A 22,938-nucleotide genomic window follows, 5' to 3' on the forward strand; every position below is an offset into this window, starting at 1 on the left:
ACATCCTCCCAGACACCCTAGACCCACTCCAATTTGCATACCGCCCCAAAAGATCCACAGATGACGCACTCTCAATCGCACTCCACACTGCCCTTTCTCACCTGGACAAAAGGAACACCTATGTGAGAATGCTGTTCATTGACTACAGCTCAGCGTTCAACACCATAGTGCCCTCAAAGCTCATCACTAAGCTAAGGACCCTAAGACTAAACACCTTCCTCTGCAACTGGATCCTAGACTTCCTGACGGGCCGCCCCCAGGTGGTAAGGGTAGGCAACAACACGTCTGCCATGCTAATCCTCAACACTGGGGCCCCTCAGGGGTGTGTACATAGTCCCCTCCTGTACTCCCTGTTCACCCAGGACTGTGTGGCCAAACACAACTCCAACACCATCATTAAGTTTGCTGACAACAACAGTGGTAGGCCTGATCACGACAACGATGAGACAGCCTACAGGGAGGAGTTCAGAGAACTGGCAGTGTGGTGCCAAGACAACAACCTCTCCCTCAATGTGAGCAAGACAAAAAGGAGCTGATCGTGGAATACAGGAAAAGGCGGGCTGAACAGGCCCCCATTAACATCGAGGGGACTGTAGTGGAGCGGGTCGAGAGTTTCAAGTTCCTTGGTGTACACATCACCAACGAACTATCATGGTCCAAACATACCATGACAGTCGTGAAGAGGGCACAACAAAACCTTCTCCCCCTCAGGACTGAAAAGAATTGATATGGGTTCCCAGATCCTCAAAAGGTTCTACAGCTGCACCATCGAGAGCATCCTGACCAGTTGCATCACTGCCTTGTATGGCAACTGCTCAACATCTGACCGTAAGGCGCTACAGAGGGTAGTGCGAACGGCCCAGTACATCACTGGGGCCAAGCTCCCTGCCATCCATGACCTATATAATAGGCGGTGTCAGAGGAAAGCCCATAAAATTGTCAGAGACTCCAACCACACAAAGTTAGACGGTTCTCTCTACTACAGCACGTCAAGCGGTACCGGAGTGCCAAGTCTAGGACCAAAAGGATCCTCAACAGCTATTAGCCCCAAGCCATAAGACTGCTGAACAATTCATAAAATCGCCACCAAACAATTTACATTGAACCCCCCCCCCCTTTTGCACACTGCTGTAACTCACTGTTTGTTTGTTACCTATGCAGTCACTTCACCCCCACCTACATGTACAGATTACCTCAACTAATAGAAAGGTTCCTAAAGAACTGCACACAGACACGCTCCAACCTCTCCAGGAGTAAGGAACACTGAGTATGGCTAAAACAGATGCCCTGAGAGGTTGTTAGGAAAAGTTGAACCGGTTTGAAGAATCTCTACTTTCCTCTAGCTGGTCTTCTTCACCGTTGAGTAAATAGCACTGTAAGAATAATGACTCAGCGTACAATCTAAACGTGAATTTGATAAAGTCAGTGTTATTTCACAGTTGAATCCTCCAACACACATTGAAAGAGTCCGACTTGTAGTGCCAAGAGAGCATTTGCTGCAAATATCAGCCACATCTTTTGTGGTTAGCTACGTGCAGTCTTTTACATGTTCCACTGAATTGCTATAGGAGTTTGATTTAGCCGTAATTATTTCTAGTTCGACAGAGTTGTTAAATGTGTAGTGTACACCATGGTAGATCTCTAGAGGAGCTGATGGGTGAGAGACTGTTCTTACCTGCGCCTGGGGGAGACAGACAGCTCGCAGTCGACAGGGCTGTGGGGCGAGTAGCATCCTGGAGGGGTGGGCGTTCGACTGGACACAGAGTTAGTCCTGAAGTCTGAAGAGGAGAACTCCTGGGGAGACAGAGCGAGATTAACAGTAAGTCAGATTGGTCCGATGTGCATGGAGCATCTTCTGTTCAGCCAAACCACCTGTAGATGCTGAAACCCAGACATATACTTCAGAGTAGAATGAGTTGAGTGGAATGAGTTTACAGAGTTGAGCAATCTGATGCGACCAAGATAAAGAACCATGTGATGGAATATCGCCATAAAGCAGTCAGACAAAAAAAAAAAAAAGACAAAAAAAAAGAGCTATGTTCATTTGAATGCCAGGAATTGTATCCAAAATGACAATACATTTACAAAATAATCTGAAACAACCAAAACAAAGAGCAAATGCATCCAACAAATTTGTAGTCAAAGCTCGATTTCTAAATGGTTCACCCGATATGGATGAAAACACCCTCAAATTAAATCTGTTAGTCTGCACTTTAACCCCATAGTCAATTTCAGACTTCAAATCCATACTTGGAGTATCGAGCCAAAAGAAGATTAAAAAATGCTTCAATCCTAATAATTACGGAGGGCACTGTATATATAATGGTGTGTAAAGAAAAGGTGTACAGCAATAGTTAAAGGAAGGATTAGCCATGACTAGAATACAGTATATACATAAGTGGGTAAAACAGTATGTAATCTTAGTTAAAGTTACCAGTGTTTAATGACTATGTACAGTGCATCCGGGAAAGTATTCAGACCCCTTGACTTTCCAATTTGTTACGTTACAGCCTTATTCTAAAATTGATTAAATCGTCCCCCCCCCCACCCTCAATCTACACACAATACCCCAATACCCCATGAGATGCAAAAACAGGTTTCTAGAAATGTTTGCAGAAATACGTTATTTACATAAGTATTCAGACCCTTTGCTACAAGAGTCGAAATTGAGCTCAGGTGCATCCTGTTTCCATTGATCACAATTGAGATGTTTCTACAACTGGACTGGAGTCCACCTGTGGTACATTCAATTGATTGGACATGATTTGGAAAGGCACACACCTGTCTGTAAAAGGTCCCACAGTTGACAGTGCATGTCAGAGCAAAAACCAAGCCGTGAGGTCGAAGGAACTGTCCGTAGAGCTTCGACAGGATTGTGTCGAGGCACAGATCTGGGGAAGGGTAGCAAAAAATGTCTGCAGCATAGCAGCTCCCCAAGGACATGGTGGCCTCCATCATTCTTAAATGGAAGAAGTATGGAACCACCAAGACTTCCTATAGCTGGCCGCCCGGCCAAACTGAGCAATCAGGGGAAAAGGGCGTTGGTCAGGGAGGTGACAAAGAATCCAATGGTCACTCTGACAGAGCTCCAGAGGTCCTCTGTGGAGATGGGAGAAACTTCCAGAAGGACAACCATCTCTGCAGCACTCCACCAATCAGGCCTTTATGGTAGAGTGGTCGGATGGAAGCCAATCTTCAATAAAAAAGGCACATGACAGCCCACTTGGAGTTTGACAAAAGACACGTAAAAGGACTCTCAGCCCATGAAGCCAAGATGGAACTATTTGTTCTGAATGCCAAGCGTCACATCTAGAGGAAATCGGGCACCATCCCTACGGTGAAGCATGGTGGTGGCAGCATCATCCTGTGGGGATGTTTTTCAGCGGCAGGGACTGGGAGACTAGTCGGGAAAGATGAACAGAGCAAAGTACAGAGAGCTCCTTGATGAAGTCCTGAGTGCTCTGGAGCAGGTACCCACACTGGGGCGAAGGTTCACCTATTAACAGGACAATGACCCTAAGCACACAGCCAAGATGACGCAGGAGTGGCTTCGAGACAAGTCTCTAAATGTCCATAAGTGGCCCAGCCAGAGCCCGGACTTGAACCCAATCGAACATCGAGAGACCTGAAAATAAGCTGTGCAGCGACGCTCCCCGTCCAACCTAACAGAGCTTGAGAGGATCTGTAGAGAAGAATGATACAAAATACAGGTGTGCCAAGCTTGCAGACTCAGGCTGTGATCGCTGCCAAAGGTGCTTCAAAAAAGTACCGAGTAAAAGGGTCTGAATACTTGTGTAAATGTGATAGTTTTTTCATTTGAATACATTTGCAAAAAAAAACAAAAAAATGTTTTTTACTTTGCCATTATGGGGTATTGTGTGTAGATTGATAAGGGGGAAAAACTATTTAATCAATTTTAGAATAAGGCTATAACAAAACAAAATGTGGAAAAAGTAAAGGGATATAAATACTTTCCGATTGCACTGTAGATAGGGCAGCAGTCTCTAAGGTGCAGAGTAGAGTATCGGGGGGTAGCTGGCTAGTGACGGTGTCTATGGTTCAAGGCAGGGTATTGGGTAGAGGCCAGCTAGTGGTGAATGTTTAACAGTCTGATGGCCTGGAGATAAACACTCTATCGGTCTCAGCTTTGTTGCACCTGTACAGTCTCCACCTCCTAGATGGCGAACAGGCTGAGGCTTGGGTGGCTGAGGTCCTTGATGATCTTCTTGGCCTTGTGACACCGGGAGCTGTAGATGTCTTGGAGGGCAGGCAATGTGACCCCAGTGAAGATCTGTGGTTGCGGACGGTGCAATTGCCGTACCAGGTGGTGCTACAGCCCGACAGGATGCTCTCAATGGTGCAGCTATAGAAGTTCATGATGGTCTTAGAGGCCAAGACAAATTTCTTCAGCCTCTTGAGGTTGAAGAGGCGCTGTTGCCGTCGTCAAGGACCTTGAAGCTTTAGTTGTAGAACTGGGATTTATGTTAGCTCTATTCATTTTGTTCTACAGTATCTGTAATGTTTCACCCTACTGAAAAAAATCCCAGATGTTGCGAATAAAAACACACCTATAAGCCTTCATTTCCTAAATATGTAGAGTTAAGACCATACAAACTCAAACATCTCCAAACAGCAGGAGCTTGTTTTTCCCCTCCACTATAATTCTGGTGCCCATAGCAAAGGCTTATCCCAGTCATCACGACTAGTGCTAATACATGCTCTGATTTGTCATGGTTTTGCTCCTGCTCCTCCCATACTGCAGGTTTCAATAGAGTGATCATGAGACACACCCAGCATTCCTGTCCTCTTACTAACTTGTCCCTCCTAATCAATCTCACATTTATCTCCCAGCCCTAACTTCATGTGTAGGCTGCCTGCGTCAACCTTGTTAGCTCTGGATTGCTATTTATATCTCAGCTGGGACTCAGCCCCCAGGCCTGATGACAGAGATGCTGTTTGCATGGTAACAGATGTTTGGCTTTGGCTCCCTTGTTCGTTTGAAGAGAATGGGAGAGCCAACATATACTTCCATCATGGACCCCAGATGTCCAACAGTTCACACAATTAGGCATGGCAGTTATGAACCATTATATTCTGACGGTAAAGAGAAAATGCCAAACTTCATCAACTTTTTTACCTGGGAGACAATGGTTTACTGACAATGCTTCCTACTTGAATTATCTAACTGCTCACATGAGCTACTGCTTCTATTTGACCACAAGAGGGAGCTAGAGTAACATCATTGGTGACAGCCAAGCAGAGCCCTAGAGATCCTGAAACCATAGGACTGATTGGATATATACACTGAGTGTAAAAAACAACAACATTAGGAACACCTGCTTTTTCCATAACAGATTGGCCATGTGAAAGCTATGCTCTGTTATTGATGTCACTTGTTAAATCCAGTTCAAAATCAGTGTAGATGAAGGGGAGGAGACAGGTTAAAGAAGGATTTTTAAGTCTTGAGACAATTGATAGATGGATTGTGTGTGTGCCATTCAGAGAGTGAATGGGCAAGACAAAATATTGAAGTGCCTTTGAACAGGGTATGGTAGTAGAGGCCAGGCGCACTGGTTTGAGTGTCAAGAACTGCAACGCTGCTGGGTTTCACGCTCAACAGTTTCCTGTGTGTATATCAAATGGTCCACTACCCAACGGACATCCAGCCAACTTGACACAACCATGGGAAGCACTGGTGTCAACATGGGCCAGCATCCCTTTAGAATGCTTTACACCTTGTAGAGTCCATGCCCAGACGAATTGAGGCTGTTCTGAAGGCAAAAAGGAGTGCAACTCAATATTAGGAAGGTATTCCTTATGTTTTGTACACTCAGTGTGTGTGTGTGCATGCATGCATTTGTGCGTGTGTTTGGTATGCACACGTGTGCAAGTTTAAGGGTTTCCTGTGTGGTGTCGGTGTGTGTTCGTAGTGAATTTGACTTCAGGGACATGGGGCACACAGAACACAGGGCACACCTGGTCCACTTCTGAGCAACTCATAACTCAGCCCAGACACTTTTACTGTCAGGAATCCCAACAAACTAATATATTTTATTATAGAGCTATGCACTATGACCACCTGAGATCCTATTCTAAGCGGCTTTCAGACACACGCAACAAAATATTTATTTTCTATGGGGTATTTAGCTAAATAAAGGAGTGAAATGAAGGTTGAAAAGCATAAGCTACAAAAAAAGATCAAGCATAAAAAAAAATCTCAGTTTCGATCGGCAGCTGAATGAAGAGGAGATACTTCAGACTGAAGTCATTACAAAACACACTGCTGATGTTGTGGTTCAATTACTACTGTATTGTATACAGTTGGAATGAACAGCAGGTATGAATAAGATGGCTTACAGACTTTCCTAACCAGTATTATCATCTGTAGCTTTATGATGAGACTCCCTGTCCAGATTTGTCATCAGCTGGCATCAATGCCCTCAGAAGCCCATCCCAGAAGAAGCTGCGTCTCCACCCCACTCCAAACCACCCCACCTCCCAGCCCAGAACAGGCCTGGGGCTGACTGAGGCATGGGCACTGGTGGAGCCAGGAACTGTCTCCATAACCAACAGCACCCGCTTCCAATTCAGCAGCTCTTTGAACAATGGCTCTGCTCTGAAACGGTCCAGCATTTCCTTTTCCAGGGCTTGGGTAGATCACTGCTCAATGCCAGGAAGCTTTTACCGGGAACGATCAGTGAGCACTGAAACAGGGCCCAGATATGGTTAGGTTTTCACTCCCTCCATATCATCTTTGAATAAGTGCAGAAACCCTCTCCCTTCTCCTGCTATTAGCTACAGAAGTCAAAATGTCAGTCTTGTGACGAACATTTCCAAGGAAATACTTTCTAATGGCTACATGTCATCTTAGGCCAATCTGTAGTTGTAGTTTTCATAAATCTTGCTAATGAAGTAGTAAGAGTCCAAATCAAAGATGGTTGTATCTTTCAGAACATATTTATTCTCTCTGAGAGTCAATGAAGTCTGTCAGCATCAGTAAACAACTGAAGGCATGTTTCAGTTTGCCAGCCCAGTGATTGAGTGCTTTAATCACAGCTGTGATCAATGAGGCCAGAGGGGAATGAAGGAATTATGAAAAAAAGCTCAACAAAAGCAACAGACAGCTGTGATTAAGTTGACCTTAGATGGGCTCAGCAGCTTGGTCTGGAGAAGCAGTGGAGTTTGGGCATCAACAACACTTTTATATTATCCTCTGTGCTCCTGACCTTTTACAAAAGCAGCATTGGCATCTCGAATGGCAGCGATGCCCCCTGTGGATGCCCCAGGGGAGGCCACTCACTGGCAGAGTGTCTTGGTGTCTTGGAGAAGGTGAATGGTGTTGTGAATGTCAAGAGGGAGGGGAACATAGAATCAACAGGCAATTAGTATTGGTTCCTCTGACTGGCTGGTTGACTGGCAGGCAGGGGAGGAGGCCTTCCCAGAATAGACCTGCTCTGAACTGTAATCAGAAGCTCTTAACGAGCCCTGGATCACCAGAGACCACCGCTGTCTGCCTGTTGCACAAAGCCTGAGGTGAGCACAGGACAAATAACACTTCAAAGCCAACTCTGAAGTTAAAGGCCCAGTGCAGTCAACAATGTGATTTTCCTGTGTTTTATATACATTTACACACTGAGGTTGGAATAATACTGTGAAATTGTTATTATAATAATGCCATTAAAGTGTAAGAGCAGTTTGTAATGTCAGCCTGTTTTGGTGGGAGTTTCAGCCTGCCTGGTGACATCACCAGGTGGTAAATTAGTTAATAGAGCAATAACCTCTGCCAATAACAGCTAGTTTTCCGTTTTCCCCTCCCCACTCAGACCACTCCTAGCAAAATTCTTGCGTCAGGCACTTTGTTACCCAGAAATTATTTGAGAGAAACACGGCTGCATTGGGCCTTAACATTTAATCCACATGCCACTCGCCTTGCTACTATTTTCTGTTTTGCCTCCGAAATCTGCTGTCATACTTGATTAAGCAAATCAACTACTTAGAAAACATTTATTTTCCCAAATGCTCTCGGAGAAATGGCTTACCCAAGCTATACTGCATCTCAATTCCAGGGCATGGAAGGAGGATGGAGTGAGTGAAAACAAGCGTGAGAACAAACAAGAGGGAGCACAAAGGACAAAACACACCTCAGTCTAGGATTGGAGACACAAACAAACAGAAAATGGAGAAATGAAGCGGGGGCAGCTGTTTCAGACAGGGCCAATGGGAGACGCGGGGGCATTGGCATCTCTACATTTTGGGAGCGGAGGAGCTCTCCGTCTGGCTCCAGTCGCAGCCACTCTGCATCATCTTCATCATCATTACCACCCTGTAGCTTCAATTACAGGGCATGGGCCAGCAAACAGAGGCAGGCTGACGCACACATCACTTTATTTTGGGGACTGCTGTATGAAAATACTTTACATGAACATAAATATGGGACAATCATCCAGGGAAGGAGCAGCGTGAGAGATATGTATCGTATTTCCTCTCCAGCAGTCTACATGCATGGAGGACTCTTGTAAAGACCTGAGATACTTTATCCTCAGTCACTGCTTCCCCTACTTCACCTTTACAGTGTTCAGAGTGGAACTACTGTAAATAAGATATGATCATGCTAAGAATTTGAGAGAAATTAAGTTATTCCCAATGTTTACACACAAAATACATTAAGGATCAAAGCTTCCTTAGTGATAATGGCAGGACCAGTGCTGACTGCTGGTGGATTGAACGTTTCAGAAGGATGTGGACTCTGGCTGTGCTCTGACACTGCAGGGTGTGAATTCCCATTAACACAGCCACCATAGGGCCTCCACTATGTCAAAACACACTGAACCCCCATACCAGCACTGCTACAGACGTTACACTGACAGAACACAACCACGCTGAACTCCCATAGAGCGGCATCCATATACAGTACGTTAAGAATTCATAAGCTACACATTCATAAATGCTACCCAAAGATAAATATGGAATGGGCTATACATTAGTGTTCAATAACACAGCTTACAAATGCCAGAGATCCCTACAGTAGATCTCTATTACGTCAGCACTAATTACAGGCCTGCCCGGAAGCCACCCCAACCAAAGCCGGGCTGGGCCCCGGCCCACAGACACAGCGACACTGCCACTTGTCAGGGCCACACAGCCTGGCAGACAGCTCTGAATAGGAACCAGATGGAGGAGATTAGGGGCCAAATGAACAGTCGAGACAATGAGATGTCTGTGAGCTGACTTCAGATCCACTTCATGTGCTGTTGCAGTATATCAGTTCTGACAGAACCCTTCTTAGTCACAATGAGAACATGTTTAAAGGGCTGCTGGACTTGAAAGCCTGACACCCACCTGAGTGAGGCACTGCAATCTTTTCAGCCAACAAACTGTCTGTGTGTGGTAGCTATAGTACTTTGCACGTTTGTTCTATTACCATCAAGGTAGTATCATTACACTCCGTGATGACAAGGGGCCTTTCAGATCATAAATCAGTCCTTATGGGGATGATTACTTTAATTTTGCCCCAAACTTTGTGGCTAGCTTCTCACACACAGAACTTGAGCTCCCTTCAAACTCCTGTTTCAATGCAAAGCCTACTCATGTGATGGTGAGATCATAGGTGGTCTCATAGGGGGGGCAGTGCACCCACCCATCCAGCCAGCAGTCGGCCAACAGGCACAGATACAGTGAGACACCGATGCCAGGGCGAGAGAGAGTTTATTTATCCTTAGAGGGAGCTATGAGCAACACATTTTTCATCCCTATTAAATTCCCCACAAGTCTCCAACTGGAGCTGCATATCAAACTCATTAAACATCTGGAGTTCATTATGGTTTTGTTAAATCGCTGGACTTCACGATACATTCAATTTATTATTGGCAGAATCCACCCTTTCATTTACACTGCATAACAATGAGAGGCACCATGGAAGAAAAACAGCCAAGTTGCAAACCTAACAATTTAAGATTTGGGAATCGTGCTCATGTGTTAGGAGGTCGGTTGAATAATTATTAATTTATCTGGACACCTCGTCAGAGGTGATAATGTTATCTAAACTAAGCTAATCGTTAGTGACCCCTAATTAGAGAGCTCTCGCTCCCTCTCTCCCTCCCTCATTAATCCCATGGCTAGTATTTAACTGGGTGGACATTTACAGTCTATGACTGAGTGCAGCAGCTCTAGATTTGTACCAGCCTAACAATTATGCTCTACGACAAACAAATGGAGCCATGGCAACCACTATACAAAACTCAAGTTGATGTCCCGCATAAAAAAATAACAACCTAGCATTGACTTTGCTGATAGCTACTTTGATGAAAAATGTACTTACTATGACTGAGATGTGGTTTTCCCACCTAGCTATCTTAAGATAATAAAACGTACAAAATGTAAACTGGACAATATACGCTTACGTGTCAGTTTCTACTGGACCGAATATATGAAGGTGCAGTTACCCACACGTTTACCTTGACAACTAGTTACAGAATTGTTTTTCCACTTCAGGGAAAATAAAAAACGGTGCTGATCAATCAGTGGGGATAAGGAGAGGCATGCTGTCTGCCGAGTTGCCACAATGGACACCAGCTTAATGTCCAGGGCCCACGTGAAAAGGCCAGGCTCTGTCTTCTCACAGCCCTCACTCTGTGGAGAAGAGAAAACATCCCACCCTTCCCCTCGCCTCCCTCCACCACCCCACACGGTCTAGAACATGCCCCTGTCAGAGAGCACACCCCAGGCCTGCCAAGCCAAACAGCAGCTCTGCTCATGTCAGACGACGTCTTCTCAATCTGTTTGGATATGATACGCTTTCTGAAAATTATTTTCTCGGGCTAAAGAAAGCAGAGAGAGCAAATCCAAATAATTTTTTTTGACTCTACTTGAACAACATCTAGTGATATTCCTACTGCTGCATGCCAAGCCTCCATCTCTGCTCCACAGCAACAACCACAGCGCTGCACTCCAACCCGCCACACCCCCCCAAAATAGACTGGGGTGAAACCAGCGGCTTATGTGCAGGCTGGCCTGCTGCGAGCCTGCCTGCCCATCAGGACGTACAGTATGGGTTGAATGGATATAGAGGGATGGGTTGTCCTCCCCTGGATAAAGAGCTTAGTGATGCATGTCATTTGCCCAAGGTCATACTGCCTAGTGTGGTCAGTGTGGGGCCCATGGTGAGTGTCACAGTGAAGTTGTCCATCCTCCAGTATCATGGTTATTTATACAGGAACTGTCCCATCCCCTACACAGGATGAGGCAGCCCACCAAGGCTACCCTCAGGAACCTCAGAGTACAACTGGAAACCCAGACTGGTGATCCTGCCCCTAATGGCCCAACGACAAGCCATGCATTCTGAAAAAGCAGCTTGGTTTTGGCCCCACTCATCTCAACAGGGATCCTGTTGTGGTCACTTCCTGATGTTATAAACAGATGCAGTGCTTCCTTCTGATTCCTGGAGGTGGCCAGTCGCGGGGCCAGCTCATCTACAGCTCCAGGCTTGGCTCAGGGTATCATAGGAGGAATGTGGTACCAGATCCAAGTTTGCCCTCTTTAGTAGGCTGGCCTCTTCCTCTTGTCATGGTGGTGTGCCGGGACAGCAGATAGGCTAGCTACTAGCTAGCACAGGACACAATGGAGTCATGTTGTTCCATGGCGAAATGAGGCAACAGAAGATAATACTAAGCCCACTACTCAATTCAATGTCTATTCAATGTTGGTTCAACGCTGTTTCATTGAAATGACGTGGAAACAACATTGATTCAACCAGTGTGTGTGCTCACTGGGTAAGATTGCACTAACAACTTTCAATGTACTCTAGTTACGTACATGAAAATTATCTCCATCCATCAATTTGGGAGTAAGGCAATTGAACCATCCAACCCAAAACAAATAAGAATGAAGCTTTTTTTTGTGCATTAACATTACTGTATATTTGAATAGTTTTATTCCAAAACGCTATATACACACACCAATTTTTCAAATGTGTGTTTTTCATCAGAAATGATTGCTTATGTTTACCTTCATGTGTAATGTATGTAGAATATTACTGCTCCAAGTATTCAGACCCCTTGACTTTTCCCACATTTTATTACGTTAAAGCCTTGCTCTATAATTGATTAAATTGTTTCCCCCCCCTCAAAACAATACCCCATAATGACAGCAAAAAAAGGTTTAGAAATGTTTGCAAATGTATTAAAAATATAAAACTGAAATATGACATTTACATAAGTATTCAGACCCTTCACTGAGTACTTAGTTGCAGCATCTTTGGCAGCGATTACAGCCTCAAGTCTTCTTGGGTATGACGCTACAAGCTTGGCACACCGATATTTGGGGAGCTTCTCCCATTCCTTGCAGATCCTCTCAAGTTCTGTCAGGTTGGATGTGGAGCATCACTGCACAGCCATTTTCAGGCATCTCCAGAGATGTTCGATGAGGTTCAAGTCCAGGCTCACCTCAACCCTGAGTAGTGTCCCAGTCCCTGCCGCTGAAAAACGGCAACATCATGCTGTGAGGCTACCACTATGCTTCACAGTAGGGATGGTGCCAGGTTTCCTCCAGATGTAACGCTTGGCATTCAATCTTGGTTTCATCAGACTGAGAATCTTGTTTCTTATGGTCGGAGTCTCGTTTCGGTGCCTTTTGGCAAACTCCAAGCGGGCTGTCATGTGCCTTTTACTGAAGAGTGGCTTTAGTCTGGCCACTCTACCATAAAGACCTGATTGGTGGAGTGCTGCAGAGATGGCTGTCCTTCTGGAAGGTTCTTCAACGCTGAAGAAATGTTTTAGTAACCTTCTCCAGATCTGTGCCTCGACACAATCGAGTCTCATAGCAAAGGGTCTGAATACTTTTGTAAATAAGGTATGTTTTTTTATTTGAATAGATTTGCAAAAATGTCTAAACCTGTTTTCGCTTTGTCATTATGGGGTATTGTGTGTAGATTGAAATGAATGTTTCTTCAATCAATATTAGAATAACGCTGTAACGTAACAAAATGTGGAAAAAGTCAAGGGGTGTGAATACTTTCCGAAGGCACGGAGTGTATGCATGTACAGCACCAGTCAAACGTTTGGACACACCTACTCATTCAAGGGTTTTTCTGTATTTTTTTTTTACATTGTAGAATAATCAAAGCTATGAAATTAAACATATGGAATCATGTAGTAACCAAAAAAGTGATAATTAAAATATATATATTTGAGATTTCTTTAAAGTAGCCACCATTTGCCTTGATGACAGCTTTGCACACTTGCCATTCTCTCAACCAGCTTCATGAGGTAGTCACCTGGAATGAATTTCAATTAACAGGTGTGCCTTGTTAAAAGTACATTTGTGGAATTTGAGCAAATCAGCTGTGTTGTGACAAGGTAGAGGTGGTATACAGAAGATAGACGTATTTGGTAATAGACCAAGTCCATATTATGGCAAGAACAGCTCAAATAAGCAAAGAAATGACAATCCATCATTCTTTGTTTGGGAATGGTAGAGGCCCTCCCATGTCCCTCTACCCTTCTCCACCCCTCCTTGCCCATCTCCTACAGCTCCCCAAGCACAACGCCAGGCCTTGTAAGGCTGGGGAAAGCCAACACTAGCCTCCCACAACCCCTACCATCAGAGCCACCATTATCTTGACAAAATGACCTGTACATCTAACATCCCGCTAAATGGGGGATCCAGTCACACATTCCACTCTCCTCACTTGGAATCAAACGAGGTTTGGAAGATACTTTTAGACGCTTTTCAGTTGGACTGATCACCTGATACAGCAGTACTCTGCACCTCTCAGGCGTGACAGAGAGCCTTGTCAGGGGAGCAGAGGCCCCACTGCTCACTAGGCTGCAGTGTTACTGCCAGTCAGTCCGGAGCAGCACAACACTACAGAGCAGTTTGTCCATACCAACAGGGCAGGCCTCTTCCCAGCGGTTTACCCGCCGAGCACACTGAAGGGCTCCACTCACTAATCGCAGATCCAGGGTGAGAGGCTCGTCTCCTCTTCAGAATCAGAGATATCTCCAATGGAGGAAGAGCACCGTCAAAATTACCCCTCATCCACCGGCCCTGTATCTCAGTAATTTAAACGTTTTCAGGCTTAGGACAGGACAGAGAGAGCTCTCCAAGACGGGCTCCAGCAAAGCCACAGTGGAGGTGGTGAGAGAAGTGGTGACCGAGGGCTCCCAAGATAATGTCTTTAGACAGTAGGTCAGCCCTGTTAAACCACAGCAAGGGGAGGCCAGCGATACTGTTAACATGTGTTAGATGCACAGGTCTGACAAACTAAAAACATCTATCTGGCCTCTCTAGAATTTAATGTCTCTTCAGTTCAGAAACACAGTAGTGTGTGACTCCTAAAGAATTTGGTTAAACAGGGGAAAAAATAAAAACATGTTCAGTGGAGTGAGACAGAAGGAATGTGATGGCTCCCAGACGGAGTGAGAGAGGGGATATGGATTCTAAAACTTGAGATGAAGAACAAGGGAGAGCTGATCTCCAAAATGTCAGAAAGTTTTAAAAAATAATCCCCCCCTCAGAGTTGTGAGCAAAGGTTCCAGGCCGTTTGGCCCACCTGCCTTCATAAATACCACAAACATGTATGGTCATCCCAGACAGCCACGCATGATGGAGGAGCATGTAAGTCAGTGCATTCCTAAAAAGCTGCTGATAAAGCTCTCAGCCAACTAGTACAGCTCCTAATAGTCTCCACTCCAGTATGCCTGAGGTACATAGCTTTAAAGCACTCCACAGAAAATGAACATCTCATAACACAAGTGTCCTTATGAACTGTCTGTCTGCACAGAGATCCAGCCAGGCACCCTCCCCCCCTCTCCTCCAGACAACTGTCCTGTTCTAGAAACAGGACAGACAACCCGAATAAGGGAAAGGATTGACCAGGCCCCCAAAGGAGTGTTGATAGACAGCTTGATACTGATGATACATACCTGTAATCTCTGTCAGCTACGAGCTCTGAGATCATTAAAATACACTGAACAGTATAAGCTGCTTGGCTGGCGGGACCACCCTCACCATGAAAATATTCCATATTAGACAAGACGTTTATACTAGCCTCTGATCAAGTAATCGGCTCCTTAGATGAAGAGTTTAAATCTTCGTTCTTCCGGCCAGAGAGGCCATATTTATCTAACTCCATGTAATGTTCACACAACATAAAAATTTAATGGAATTCCATTCCCTGCCCCCCGGCCATTAGGGTCCTGCATGTTTTTTTCCTGCTGTCATCTCCCATGGTGTGTCTTGTGTGGGACCAATACTTGGGACTGGGACAGTAAGACATAGCTGGAATGTCTCATGAAGAATTTTCCCACAACATTCTCTGCCCTCTAGCTTATTGAAATCTTTCCAGACACCTTCCGCACTTTCCTTTTGTTGCTGGAACAGTAAATAAGCGAAGTGAATTCAAGCAGAAATCTGCCGATAACCCCAACCACATATTTTATTTACTGCAAGTGAGACAACCAGTGGCGATTACACTAATGAGTTTCATATAGTAGACCACTAAAAGGTCAAGTCTATTGTTTTACGGAGAGCTAAATCATTCTCCTCCTTAGTGATCTTTAAACAAACAGCTTCCAGATTGTATTCCAACTTAATGTCAGATCTTTAAAAAGTGACCTTTCAGTTCCCCGGCAATGAAAATATCAAATGCTGTCTACATCCTGTCTTTCTCGCTGTAAAGCAATTACATGTAATGCATTATGGCCTTGGAAACTTACATCGTCAAGTTGTGCAGTTCTTTGGAGGTCTAGGTTTATACTGATTGGTTACGCATGTTGAAATCACATAGGAAGTAAAGGGCCTGTGCAATGGGAACACCTACCTGTGACAGTGGTCTGGACAGTTTGTAACTAGACGTCTTCTCTTCTGGAGACCACGAACACAGCTGGATGCTATGAAACGGCAAATAAAGATTACACTGATAATGGTGTGTGCCATCTCATGGAAAAGAACCATAATGGTCTCAAAGGAATACTTGACAAAATATCATAAACAAGCCATAACACTTCTCATTACCGTTCATATTCATTTATGAAATGTGTGTTCAAGATCATGGGATCATATTTTTACTAGCTCTGCAGATTACTAGGACATGAATATATAAGGATAGTCTAGCAGCACTAGACAGGCATTTGAACTGTGACCTACAAAATGATACAGGTGAATAGAAGCTAGGCTTACAGACAGAGCAGTGCAGAGTAGCGAATGTTCCACGGCCTGGCCCATTGATGCTGTCAATGAACAGGGTGGAATGCGATATGCTGTGCACATCCTTTGTTACTACCACACAATCCCATGGCTCCATTTTCTGCCAGTTACTATTGTACCAATTTAACTCTGGTCCAGTGTAGGACTCAAAGGAGCACTTACAGTAAGTGGATGCTCTAGTAGTCTACCCTACGCCCAACCAACTTAAAGGCCCAGCACAGTCAAAAAACATGATTTACCTGTATTTTATATATACACATTTCCACATCAAAATTATGATAATGCCCTTTAAGTGTAAGACCTGTTTGAAAAGACCACCTGAAATGTAAGCCTATTTTGGTGGGATGGAGTTTTGGCCTGCCTGGTGACATCACCGGGTATTAAATTAGTTAATAGACCAATAAGAGGAGTACCAAACCACTGACAATAACAGCTATTTTTCCATTCACAACTCAGACCACTCCCAGATAGACCTAGCAAAATGTGCTTGAGAAATTACTCTTCGCTAAGAAGCGATTTGTTTATTTTTGCCCATTTTAATTGAAAACAAATTGTTACCCATAAATTATTTGATATCGAAGTAAAAAATATTGCAGTGGACCTTTAACTAAAACACCTGGATAAATGTAGTAACCTCTCACTATCTATCCATTCTGGTATCTATCCACTTTTCATACTCAAGCAACGCATGATTTTCCTGGTCATTTAGAGGGAGGTCAGATTGTAGTGCTGGTGGATACTTTAGTGTACCTCTTGGTGCTGGTGGGTGTGAGTCTCTCTCTCTTCCCCTCAGGGCTGGAAGGGGGCTCAGGGGAGTAGGGCCCAGGTGACAGGGATGCTGGGCTGGAGATGGAGTACTCTCTGTAGTTCTGGTTCTCATCTCGACTCACCAGCACTGCTTCCTACAGAACAGAACAGGGCATGATCAAAACATTTAATGCATGTATCCACACACAAAAATGTGACAAACTGGTTATCCGTGTTCCTAAAACAACTTGAATTGCAAGGATGTTTAAAAAATGTATTCACAATGTACAGTTGAAGAAGTCGGAAGTTTACATACACTTAGGTTAGAGTCAATAAAACTTGTTTTTCAACCACTCCACACATTTCTTGTTAACAAACTATAGTTTTGGGAAGTCGGTTAGGACATCTTTTTTGTGCATGGCACAATACATTTTTCCAACAATTGTTTACAGACAGATTATTTCACTGTATCACAATTCCAGTGGGTGAGAAGTTTACATACACTAAGTTGACTTTGCCTTTAAACAGCTTGGAAAATTCCAGAAAACAATGTCAACGCTTTAGAAGCTTCTGATAGGCGAATTGACATCATTTGAGTCAATTGGAGGTGTACCTGTGGATGTATTTCAAGGCCTACCTTCAAACACAGTGCCTCTTTGCTTGACATCATGGGGAAATCAAAAGAAATCAGCCAAGACCTCAGAAAAAAATTATTGTAGACCTCCACAAGTCTGGTTCATCCTTGGGAGTAATTTCCCAACGCATGAAAGTACCACGTTCATCTGTACAAACAATAGTACGCAAGTATAAACACCATGGGACCACGCAGAAGTCATACCGCTCAGGAAGGTGACGCGTTCTGTCTGGAGATGAACGTACTTTGGTGCGAAAAAGCGCAAATCAATCCCAGAACAGCAGCAAAGGACCTTGTGAAGATGCTGGAGGGAGGTAACAGGTAAAAAAAAAAGTCTATATGCACAGTAAAACGAGTCCTATGTCAACATAACCTGAAAAGCCGCTCAGCAAGGAAAAAGCCACTGCCATAAAAAAAGCCAGACTACGGTTTGTAACTGCACATGGGGACAAAGATCGTACTTTTTGGAGAAATGTCCTCTGGTCTGACGATGCAAAAAATAGAACTGTTTGGCCATAATGACCATCGTTTTGTTTGGAGGAAAAAGGGGGAGGCTTACAAGTCGAAGAACACCATCCCAACCATGAAGCACAGGGGTGACAGCATCATGTTGTGGGGGTGCTTTGCTGCAGGAGGGACTGGTGCACTTCACAAAATAGATGGCATCATGAGGAATTAAAATTATGTGGATATATCAAAGCAACATCAAGACATCAGTCAGGAAGTTAAAGCTTGGTCGCAAATGGGTCTTCCAAGTGGACAATGACCCCAAGCATACTTCCAAAGTTGTGGCAAAATGGCTTAAGGACAACAAAGTCAAGGTATTGGAGTGGCCATCACAAAGCCCTGACCTCAATCCTATAGAAATTTGTGGGCAGAACTGAAAAAGCGTGTGCGAGCAAGGAGGCTTACAAACCTGACTCAGTTACACCAGCTCTGTCAGGAGGAATGGGCCAAAATGTACCCAACTTATGGAATGCTACCCGAAACGTTTGACCCAAGTTTAAATTGTTTAAGGCAATGCTACCAAATACTAATTGAGTGCATGTAAACTTCTGATCCACTGGGAATGTGATGAAAGAAATAAAAGCTGAAATCACTCTACTATTATTCTGACATTTCACATTCTTAAAATAAAGTGGTGATCCTAACTGACCTAAGACAGGTACTTTTTACTAGGATTAAAATTCAGGAATTGTGAAAAACTGAGTTTAATGTATTTGGCTAAGGTGTATGTAAACTTCCGACTTCAACTGTAACTAAAACATTTGTCTCCTTGAACTTTTAGATGGTGCTCAGACGCTGTTGACAAGTAGGCACTTGGGTTATATGCTTCATTAAAGTCTTCAAAAAGACAGAAATACAGTCAGTACACGTTGAGGTATAATGTACAGTCATGTTAGAGCTGCACATCCGGAGGTAAGTGAAACCAGGTTAGTGGGAATGAGATATGTAATATCACCATGTGAAAAAGATGACAGTGAGTGTTCGGTCCTAGCCTTCAGCCTTGTGCCCTGCATGGGCTCGTATTCTGCCAGTGTTACCACGGAGACCCAGCAGTTGTTCTGTTACCATATTAAAAACAGAAACCTCTGCTGATTTACAGCATTCTCTGGTTCCTCTCCCATGTTTCTCTGTCCTATGGCCACAGAGTTACGGAGTATCTCTACAGTCACACGAGGATGTCTGCTTCCGGCTCATCTAGACCTCCAATAAATCATTGATAAGTGATCTGTAAATATGAAGCAGACCCAGCATCTACATGGCTCTCAGGCATCAGCCATTACACAAACCATTAGGACAGGATTCATCATGTAGAGATATGTTGCTGATGTAACCAGATACTGGAAGATATTGGGATGAACACTGTAGGAAAGAATGTCGTCTCGATGGGTCATAAAGTGAATGCCTACGGAGTTTTAATAGGCCTTACATCCATCATATGCCCATCAACAAAAGTACTGATTCACAGATAATGTTTAAATACTTTACAGTGAGACTGTTTAGGGTGATAGATGTCCTAAAGGGAACTTGCAGACCAAAGATGGAAGCCCCTGCACAAGGAGATGGAGGACATGATTGACTGACCTGGAAGCGTCCAGTGAGCTTTTCTGGGGTAGTAGTTCCATTGGTCTGTTCAGGGCTGGGGGGCTCAGGCCTGTAGGAAGACACAGGAGATCAATGGACTACACACACACACACACAACCTAACCTGTAATAAATCAGGAGAATGGTATCCACATCCCAGGAGAGTGCAACACTGGCCCAGTAGAGTAACACCGTCTTCAGTACCACATAATTCACCCATGTCAAGCCCTAAACAAGTACCCAAAACCATGATTGCTTAAAATGAGTTGTTAAAGGATAATGAGTAAGGAAGCTTGCATACGTCAATGCATTACAGGATACAAGCCAAAAACCCCACATGAGTTTTACTTCAAAGACATGGACCAAGGTCAACTACAGTAATTCTCACACTAATGATTCAAATCAGGTCTGTTAGATGACTTGAGCCATGTCAAAGTATTCCCTACAATGATAGACTGGAAGCTCTGATAACATCTAATGTAATGTCTCATATTATTCATCAACATTTTAAGTAGAATGGTCTGATTTGATGTGGTTAGATACATTACACAAAAGGTTCAAATCAGATATTTTGTGAGCGCCGGAGGACTGGTGTGTGTACTTGCGTGCATATTAGGCAATATACCATTTATACCGTATACCGGGGTATTTCGAAATACCGACAGCGGTGTTGAATACTTGTTTCAGATTGGCTTTAAGGGCCTTCTAGAGCGTGCATTATTTCCCTATAATGCACGGTATATTTGCACAGTAGAAGTCAATGGCTATAGTTCAGATAATAAGTTTATTAGAGTTAACAGCCTCAGACTGCAGCCCAAATAAATGCTTCAGAGTTCAAGAAACAGACATCAACTGTTCAGAGACTGCGTGAAATCAGGCCTTCGTTGTTGAATTGCTGCAAAGAAACCAAAGGACACCAATAAGAAGAGACTTGCTTGGGCCAAGAAACACAAGCAATGGACATTAGACCGGTGGAAATCTGTCCTTTGGTCTGATGAGTCTAAATTTTAGATTTTTGGTTCCAACCACCGTGTCTTTGTGACGCAGAGTAGGTGAACGGATGATCTCCGAATGTGTGGTTCCCACCGTTAAGCATGGAGGAGGTGGTGTGATGGTGCTTTGCTGGAGACAGTCAGGGATTTATTTAGAATTCAAGGCACACTTAAGCAGCATGGCTACCACAGCCTTCTGCAGCGATACACCATCCTATCTGGTTTGCGCTTAGTGGGACTATCATTTGTTTTTCAACGGAACAATGACCCAACACACCTCCAGGCTGTGTAAGGGCTATTTGACCAAGAAGGAGAGTGATGGAGTGCTGCATCAGATGACCTGGCCTCCACAATCACCCGACCTCAACCCAAATGAGATGGTTTGGGATGAGTTGGACCGCAATGTGAAGGAAAAGCAGTCAACAAGTGCTCAGCATGTGGGAACTCCTTCAAGACTGTTGGAAAAGCATTCCAGGTGTAGCTGTTCCAGGTGTAGAGAGAATGCCAAGAGCGTGCAAAGCTGTCATCAAGGCAAAGGGTGGCTACTTTGAAGAATCTCAAAATATTTGTTTAACACTTTTTTGGTTACTACATGATTCCATGTGTTATTTCATAGTTTGTCTTTACTATTATTCTACAATATAAAAATGAAGAAAAACCCTTGAATGAGTAGGTGTTCAAACTTTTGACTGGTACTGTATGTTTTTTTAAATAGCACCCCTTGTGTGCACTTCCGGTAATACCGTATACACCGATATGGTATAGAAACGGTATGTCGGTATGAAAATCTGATTACCGCCTCCGAAGTGCGTATATGTCACAAGAGATCGGAGCGCAAAACTGAAGACTAACAGCAAGTATGCACCAATGTGCAAGTGCGCAGCTGCAAAAATCAAAAGCGGATCTTCGAATCAGACACCTTGTTTTGGTTTCCCCTATGCCAAAGTGCTGTCAGTACAACCACTGGTATGTCGTTTTGATTAAAAAGGCCTGCAGTCGACAGGTAGTAGAGAATTGTTTTGAAGATTCTGATGCTCTTTAACATGACGCTCCTAGCAGAGTCATCTTTCCAGCTCTTTCACTGTGCTCGCTTTAATAAAACATATACGCAGTTCTATCATTGAGTTCGGAAGGGAAATATGTAGGGACTGTACAAGCCAATGTAAACAACTAGTGACCCCCCACTGTAGGGCTGCCTGCCTCTCCTCTCAGCTGAGCCTCAGCCCAGGGTAATGAGGCGCACAGGAAGACCCTGGATGCCTGTGGTAAATCGCCCAGAAACACACCTCTAACAGCAGGAACAGAGTCTGGGCTGTATCTGAATACTCCACATGTGCAGGCACAAATCCAGCCAGATGAACAGCTGAAATAGAAAAACAGGCTCCTCATGCTACAGCAGTCAGAAAATATTACACTTGCAGGATAAAATGGGACATAAAGGATGGTTAATTGGAGTTCAAAATAAGTTCGCTGTAAGGGAAGGCCTGTGTGCACATGGAATGCCAACAGTTCACAGAAGAAAGCTCCTGTGGTTGAGAGACGAGGATAAAGTTAACTGATGTCCTTAAGACAATGAGATGCATCCAAGGTTAACTGCTGGGCCTTATGTAATGTGACCTTTGCCCTCTACCACAGAGCTCATGTACAGCAGTAGATGGGTAGATGAACATGGGCTGAGAGCAGTGGCTGTCTGAGGGGAAGATGATCGTCTCACCTCTAGAGATCTGATCCCTGCACGGAACTGGGACTTGTATTATGATCCAAAATGGAACAGTATGTTTATCTTTGTCATGTAGGGGACTTGGTAGTTTGCCAACCATGCATTCGTCAGTTAGATAGGAATCTATGCAATCGATTGTGCCTGCCGTCTCAACTTCACATTAATAATGAAAACCGAAAGAATGGCGACAATCCAGTGAACTAATATACAGTACATACCAATGTCTTGTCTTATAGACATCTTGACTTCCATTCGAACACTGTTCACATAGACCATGGCATGCCACTACTCTGGACAGTTCTGACTTAGAATGTGGACAATTACAAATACCTAGGTGTCTGGCTAGACTGTACTCTCCTTCCAGACTCACATTAAGCATCTCCAATCCAAAATTAAATCTAGAATCGTCTTCCGATTTCACAACAAAGCCTCCTTCACTCATGTTGCCAAACATACCCTCGTAAAACTGACTATCCTACCGATCCTTGACTTCGGTGATGTCATTTACAAAATAGCCTCCAACACTCTACTCAGCAAATTGGATGCAGTGTATC

The 22,938-nt window shown here is 44.1% G+C and overlaps 1 protein-coding gene across 3 annotated transcripts in view; it reads right to left on the reverse strand.

Moving 5' to 3' along the window:
- LOC129826315 (PDZ and LIM domain protein 2-like) overlaps positions 1-22,938 on the reverse strand; it is a 56,037-nt gene that overhangs the window by 6,553 nt on the left and 26,546 nt on the right. For all 3 annotated transcript variants that reach the window (XM_055886896.1, XM_055886897.1, XM_055886895.1), the window contains 4 exons: positions 19,673-19,742; positions 16,954-17,105; positions 15,818-15,887; positions 1,676-1,794 (listed from right to left, as the gene is read on the reverse strand). In XM_055886896.1, the coding sequence (XP_055742871.1) occupies positions 1,676-1,794; positions 15,818-15,887; positions 16,954-17,105; positions 19,673-19,742 (411 nt within the window). The remainder of the gene's footprint in view (positions 1-1,675; positions 1,795-15,817; positions 15,888-16,953; positions 17,106-19,672; positions 19,743-22,938) is intronic.

Source organism: Salvelinus fontinalis, chromosome 28 (genome assembly GCF_029448725.1).
Source record: "Salvelinus fontinalis isolate EN_2023a chromosome 28, ASM2944872v1, whole genome shotgun sequence".
In the NCBI taxonomy this organism is placed as follows: Eukaryota; Metazoa; Chordata; class Actinopteri; order Salmoniformes; family Salmonidae; genus Salvelinus; species Salvelinus fontinalis.